General features: G+C 45.5%; 1 protein-coding gene across 1 annotated transcript in view; it reads left to right on the top strand.

Annotated features, from left to right (window-relative positions):
• Positions 1-3,442: 3,442 nt before the first annotated feature.
• DDX10 (DEAD-box helicase 10) overlaps positions 3,443-7,524 on the top strand; it is a gene marked incomplete at its 5' end in the record, with an annotated part of 179,004 nt that continues 174,922 nt past the window's right edge. The window contains 3 exons of the mRNA XM_080614445.1: positions 3,443-3,646; positions 6,880-6,940; positions 7,386-7,516. Of these exons, the coding sequence (XP_080470571.1) occupies positions 3,443-3,646; positions 6,880-6,940; positions 7,386-7,516 (396 nt within the window). The remainder of the gene's footprint in view (positions 3,647-6,879; positions 6,941-7,385; positions 7,517-7,524) is intronic.

Here is a 7,524-nt window from a genome sequence, read left to right as displayed (position 1 = left end):
AGAAAGTGAAGAGGGTTTCACTATTGGGGCACAGCAAGGGCTGACTTCTCCATGAAAGCCAGGAGCTAGGTCTGGTCGTACAGCTCCTGAGTGAGGGAGCATGCTCACGGGTGGCAGTCAGGGTCAACCAAGTTTCCAGCTCATCAGACAGGCCTGTGGCAATGAGGCAGGTCCAAGATCAAAGCTGGAAATCAACTCCTTGGTTGGACTCCCCAGGGTCAGGATGAAGATGAGTTTTGGTGGCCATAATCAGGGTCAGACCCAGCCACTGGTGACTGGGCAGGTCCACAGTGACAAAGCAGGTCCCAGGTCAAGCCTGGAAGTGAGTCTGAAGCTCAGATCCAATCATTACGGTCCAAGGACAAGGACAGGTATGGCTGAGCTGGGCACCAGTGTGATATATGACATAACTCAGGCAGGGCCTGAAGCCACAGAGTGGAGCTGGGCCAGGGTGTAAGGGTGGGCCGCAGGTGATGCTGGTAATGGCCATTAAGGTCTATGAATGCCTCTGGGCCATGACCTTGATACTTGGTGCCCCTTGTCCTCCTTGCCACCATAAATAACCCTGCCCAGACATTTGCATGTTTGTGCTTATGAGTAGGAAACACTGAGTACCCACGAGAGTGAAATCAATGGGTAACGACTGCTGCTGAAATAGGTCTTGTTTAAAATAAAAAATGTCAGCCGCCTTCTCTGTGGTCTTGTATAAAGCCTTGATGCATTTATTGTTATAGCTATACTGCCTTTATTTCTGCAAATTGCAAGTAAACAATCATGCTTGGATCATTATTTGCCAGCTTGTGAAAACAATTTTTTCTTCTCTTTCTCACTTTTATTTACTCAGAAGGATCTCTGGTTTTGCCACAGTTTTAAGGATAGTACTATTACAAGACAACTGAAGTAGTCTTGCACATCATAAATAAATCAAATTTAACATGGTGGAATTCGTTCCTATATAAAAGGGAAAGCATTACAAACCACTGTGTGTTTCTCAGGCAAGTTCCTCAGGGTGAGAGGACAGCAGAGAAAATAGAAAGGTGGCTCCTGGGTCTTTGCAGGCTCTGAGACCTTCCGCCCGGAGCCAGGAGACTCTCCAGTGCTTTACCTTCTACCGTCGGACACACTACAGGCTGCTTTTGTCTTTTTGTTTTCCTTTCCTGGGACATGGACCTCCTGGATATTGAACAAAGAAATTACTAAAAAGGATCAGAAACATATAAGCATAATTGTGTTTTTCATGACAGCAGCATAAAAAGTCGTTCTAGAAGTAGGACAGCAAGATATTTTCCATATAACTTTTTTTCATTGAGGATTTATGTCTGTAGTGACTCACAGACCACAGCTGCTGTTCTATGAGAGAAGATGAACCTATAGGCAAAACATAGACCAGGTGAGCAAAGACAGCATGCTCAAACACAACACTTTCACCTGTACATTTACTTACCAAAAGGGTAAACTTACTCTAGTGCTGCAACAGCAGGAGTTCCACACAGGATAGAGTTTTTTTGTTTGGTTAGAGAATGCAGAAATGCTTCAAGTGGCAGCTGAGCCCTATGACAGTCTGATTGTGTTAGTCCAGGATGTTGTTTTGTACATCAATGTGCTGTAATTAGAATCATAGTATCGTAGAATGGTTTGGGTTGGAAAGCTCATCCAGTTCCAACCCCCTGTCATGGGCAGAGACACCTCCCACTAGACCAGATTGCTAAAGGCCTTGCTCAAGGAACTCATTGTCAGGGACTGTAGTGATAGAACAAGGGGCAATGGGTTAAAACTTAAACAGGGGAGATTTAGGTTGGTTATAAGGACATCACTATTACGGTGGTGAGGCATTGGCACAGGTTTCCCAGAGAACTGGATGTCCCATCCCTGGCAGTTTTCAGGGCCAGGTTGAACAGGGACTTCAGCAATCTGGTTTAGTGTGTGGTGTCCTTGCCCATGGCAGGGGTTTGGAACTGGATGAGCTCCAAGGTCCTCTCCAACCCAACCCATTCTGTGATTCTATGACTGTGGGAGATGTGTCACCCACAGCAGCACACCCTTTGGGGTGCGACAGCTCCTCCTGCAGTTTTTCACCAGGTACTTCTGGAAAAAAAGCATGTTTCAAGAATGAAACCTTCAGTATCCTTCCTTATACATCTTAACAGCAAATAAACCTCCAGAGAAAACCATTGCATTCAAAGGTGTACATGGAGAGGAGATCCATTTGGGGCATATTTAATGAGGATTTTTCCAGCCCTTCCTGAAATCAGGAATTTAATGTGGTTTAAAGGGAAACCAAACATTTCTGTGATCACACATTTCGCTGATCTCAAGGAGAAGGGAAAAACATCTTCAGTGATACACTCTACCCATGTATGGCAGAAGTGTAACTAATGAGGAGACACTCCCTTTTCCCTTGGCTTTCTGGAATGCCAAACCCTCATCAGAGACAGTAATTATTTTGGGAGTCTTTCACTGCTCCCCTCATCAACGTGTTTACTTCCTTCTTGTGACATTGCATAAAGACGTTTGTAATTTTCTCTTCCTGATGTGGCACAATAACCCCACAGCCTGTTTTTGTTTTTAATTCTGTGTGCTGATGGAGTGTTAGAACTGACTCAGCAAACTGCTTCTGACCGTCCAACACCCGCGGGGTGATGCAGGCCTTCCCTGTGGGGATGGGTTAGAATCGGTGTTGGAAAGATAGCATAATCTAAATTTGCAGGTTGATTAAATCTGCTTACTTGGTGCCTCTTGCAGAGACCACCCTTGTACCACCTGGTGTGAAACAACTCTGCATGCTTGTGGTTTTCCCTGTGATATTCTGCCAGCCCTTTGCATAGTTTGAGGCTCTGAGCCAAGGTCTTTGACTACAACTGTGTAAAGAAGGGTCAAACACACATCAGAGCTTAAATCCAGCATCTCGAACACAAGGCACAGCGTGTGTCTGTCAAGTGCTCTTTGATTTTTCCAAATGTGTCAGGTTTTCCCTGTACTGAATTAACAAATTTAACAGACTTGTCACTGGACATTTCCACCTCATCTCTCGCACCACCGTATTTCAGAGGACAAAATGTATGCCAGAAAGCACATACTCCTTTTCTATTAAGGCTTTATCGATTTATTTATTTTCGTTGTACAATCTGTATCACAGAGTATATTTTGCATACTGTACCAAGGGCTCATTTTTGGGGTTATATTACACGAATTGTGATTTTGCTCCAACTCTTGTGCAACCTCTCTACCTCCCCACAGGCGGCGCCCCTGGCAGCCGGAACCGAACCGAGCCGAGCATAGCCTAACCTCGCCTGGCCCGGCCCGGCCCGGCCCGGCCTAGCCTAGCCTAGCCCAGCCCAGCCCCAGCCCCAGGCCCAGCCCGGACAGGCCCTCCCCTGGCGACGCGTCCCGCTGACGTGTTTCGGCCGCGCCAAGCTCCTCCCCCGGTAGCCGTGTGCGTGCCATGCGGGGTGGTGCGGGCAGCATGGGCCGGTCCGGCGGTGGTTTGGGGTCCGCAGAGATGGACCCGGTACGTAGCTTCGAGCGCTGGAAGAAGAAATACACCCGGCGGACGAAGAGGCTGCGGCTGCAGCGAAAGGAGAGGAAGCGGCCCGAGTGGCAGGTGGAGCGGGAGGGCATCGGCCGCCTGGTGCAACGCTACCCTGAGGTACGGCAGGGACGGGCGGTGCTGGGCCGGGATGGGAGCGAGGATCTTTGCGTGGCGGTGGGGGGAAAACTTCTCGTGTGGTGTGTGTGGGGGTGGGGCTGTGAGGAGGAGGAGAAGGGATCTGGAGGTCCTGGGCAGGGTTGGAGAGCACCCGTAGTTGGGAGCGCTATTCCTCTGGCTATAAGCGGTGCCCGTAGGCAACACTGCTGTGTGGCGGGCAGAAAAGCTTTCGTCTCCATGAGGCAGGGGTAATTTTCCAGTCTTTTCCTTTTTCAGACCAGGCAGAGTTGGAGAGGGCAGTAACCGCAGCCCCGGTGGTTCTGATGGAGGTGACTGTGCAGCCAGGGGTAGTGAGACCCTCGGGGAAAGTGAGAAGTTGAGAGCACAGTGATGAGGAGGCTAAGGCAGATGGTGAGAACTGGTACAGTCAGTGGCACTTGGCCTTCCAGTATCTGAAGGGGGCCTACAGGGATGCCAGAGAGGGACACTTCGTCAGGGACTGTGGTGGTAGGACAAGTGGCAAATTGAAATGGGTGATATTTAGGTTAGATATAAAGAAGAAAGAAATTCTTTACTGAGGGTGGTGAGACACTGGAATGGGTTGCCCGAGGAAGCTGTGAATACTCCATCCCTGGCAGTGCTCAAGGCCAGGTGGGAGGACGGGGCCTTGAGCAACCTGGTCTAGTGGAAGGTGTCCCTGCCCATGGCAGGGGTAGGAACTATATGATCTTAAGGTCCTTTTCAGCCCAAACCATTCCGTGATTCTGTGTCTTGCTGTTGGAGATGGGACACATTTGTTTCCACAGAAGATGCAAGAGGCAAACATCGCACTAGAAGAGAGTGTTGTTCACCCTAAGTCAGGAGATAGGCATTTGAATATTAGAGCCAGGGTTAGTGGAGTTGGTTTTGTCACCCGGATTCCCTTGAATTCCTCTGGGAGATGTCCAGCTTTTGAGATGTACTGGTTAGTGGAAAGTACTGTAATTATGAATAACGGCTTCGGTGTGCTCTGCCTGGGGTGTTTCTCGATGTCCTGCCAACTTTCACTGAACTTGCAGCTATTGCTGGAGGAGCATGGCAGTTGTACTTGGGTGAGCAGCACTCGGCAGAGCTGGTAGTAGGGACTTTGTGGTGGTTGTTATTTGATTGGGCAGAAAGTAATGAAAAGAGGTGTAGAAGAAATGTCTGTTACCATGAAGACATCGTGAGAGCTTCTTTGGCTAAGATTGAGCAAGTTAGTATTCTGAAGCTTCACACAGTCATTGGCGTCTGTGTCACCAATGTGTATGTCTGCACATGCATCTGTTTCTGGGTCATGGGTGATAACTGTTTGGGGAGCTTGGGGGCAGTGTAGGTAAGGATTGGGTAATGGGAGGCTCTGTTAGTGTGTATTTATAGAGGCTGAAGAAGAGAAGCTGGTAGTGGTGAGGCATGTATCAATTGGAATGAAGACAAGGTAAACATAATGTTTGTGTTAGGATAGTTTTGGGGATTACTGGTCTCAACTCTTATGGGGTTTTGCTGTCCTCTAGCTCCAGGAGTCTCCTGCCTGTGAACATCAGGTAGATGCCTACCTAGCTTCCTATCATCAGTTCCTAATACCTACTTTTCTGGTCCCTGACAAAGTTTTACACTCGGTCTCCTGCATTTCTGCTGTATTACCCTGGACCTGGTTATAGGGGGGGTGAGGAGTGTCAGGAAGTGCCATGTACTTAGATCTTCAGGGGTCTCCAGTGAGTTTTGCATGAGGCAGGGAATCGGAAAGCTCTTCAGTAAGCTCCTCTCTGTGAGGAGCGCTGGCTGGAATCTAGCACACAGGCTGTGTGTGAGTTAGGTCTTCATGTGCTTTTGTCATCTTGCATGTGGCATGGAATAGGGGTATTGTGGCTTCTGAACACAAGAATATCTGCCTTCCCCTCCCTCTTAGAGTATATTGTCTATGATTTCCAGTGTGAGAATGACTGCAATGGATAAATAAGGCAAAATGAAACAATAATGGAGAGATAACCAAGGTACTTTGGCAATGATTTTGTTTTTGTTGTTTCTTGACCTGTGTTGGTGAATGTGTGGCAGCATAGATGGAAAACATGAAATTTAATTTCAGTGTGTCCAAATCTTGGTACCATTTTCTGTGTTACGTGTTCATAGGTCATCTGTTATCTGTTGATACAGTGACTTTGTTGCCTAACTGTAAAGTTGTGATGTACATTGTTTTTTCCATCTAGTTGCGTTCATGAAAAGCATTAATGGCCTAACTGATGTGCTGGGGAGTGGTTTGTGTAAACTCTTTCTAGTCTGCTTTATGTCAAATTAATTAAGTTAGATCAGAATACCATTTGAAGTATTTGAAAGTATGAAAGTAGCTGGCTGCTCTCACCTAGAGCAGATTAGGGAGAGCTCACAAGTACAGATTCTCAGCAGAATAGCAGGGGTGGTAACTTTGTCAGGGATATTGCATGTGATATATAATATGTTCAAAATTATTAACTGAATTTGGAAATTATTGTTCTCAGAAACTCCAGTTTGTGAAAGTAAAAAAAAAAAAAAAAAAAAAAAAAAAAAAAAAAAAAAGCCTTTTTTTTTATGGTGATTTCTGATAGAAGTTTCCTCCCTTCCCAGAAATGTACTATCTTAAAGTATGTGCATCTCAGCACAAGTAGCTTTTACAAAAATAATTCACCTGTAAGATTTCTGAGTAACGTTTATGAAAGTTTAATTGTCTGCCAAGACACAGTGAAAGTTTCAAATCTACCTTGCAAGAGCTTTATGTGAAATAAGTCAAAACTGGGTTTTAATAAGGGTGTTATTACCTTTTATCTAGAGTTGAAATGCATGCATTAAATTACTCTTGTTGATTTTTACCAGAGAGAGCTAGGCTCATTAGAGTGCTGGTGTGATCTAGGTGCTTTAAACAGGTATAAACCCTCAGTTTTCAAATATGGGTTGTGTAAGCTCCAAATTTGACATTTGGAAATCTCAGTTGATGAGTGCTACTCAATATGTATTCAGAGCTGTGTAGCCTGCCTTCCGCTTCATCCGCTCAGGTTTTATAGGTAGTCTTATTTCTTTGAGTTCTGTGATTTTTCTGTCCTGCTGGTATTGGTTGTTGTGAACTTTGCGATCATGTTATACTGAACTACTACATATTTATGTTAACAGCAACTTAAAGAATGCTATTTAATTTCTGTGTTATGCTTTGATTGTAAGCACTGATTGACCTTACTTTGTTTCAGATAAATGCAAGTGAAATTCAAAGATTTTCGGATTTCCCGTTGTCAAAGAAAACCCTAAAAGGTGGGTACGAAAGTTTTCTTTGGAAACCAATTTAAGTAAAAATTAATATATTGTTTACCTGCATCTGACCATTTGTTGTGGTTTAAGCCCCGGCTGTAAATTAAAACCACGCAGTCTACTTCCCCCCCCCTACTCCCCAGAGGGATGGGGAGGAGAATCGAAAGAATGTAACTCCCACGGGTTGAGATAAAAACAGTCCAGTAACTGTGGTATAACACAAATCACTACTGCTGCCACCACCAACAACAAGGATAAGAGAAATAACAAGGGAAGAGAACACGATACCGCTCGCCGGTAATTTTCCTCTAATTTTTAGCTAAGTATTGAGATGTACAGTATTTTGTGAATGGAATTTTGGGCAAGACAAAAATAACGATTGTTTTTGTTTGTTTGCTTTTTCTGTCTTCCCCTCCTGCACTGTCATTTCACACCCTGCAAATACTAGGACTGCAGGAAGCTCAGTATCGTGTGGTAACAGAGATACAGAGGCAAACCATAGGTTTGGCTTTACAAGGTAAAGATGTACTTGGAGCTGCAAAGACGGGATCTGGCAAAACCTTGGCTTTTATTGTCCCAGTAAGTAA

The sequence above is a fragment of the Psittacula echo genome, assembly GCF_963264785.1.
Source record: "Psittacula echo genome assembly, chromosome: 3".
Lineage (NCBI taxonomy): Eukaryota > Metazoa > Chordata > Aves > Psittaciformes > Psittacidae > Psittacula > Psittacula echo.
Note: the sequence above shows the minus strand (reverse complement) of the source record. Positions and strands in the feature narration are given on the sequence as shown.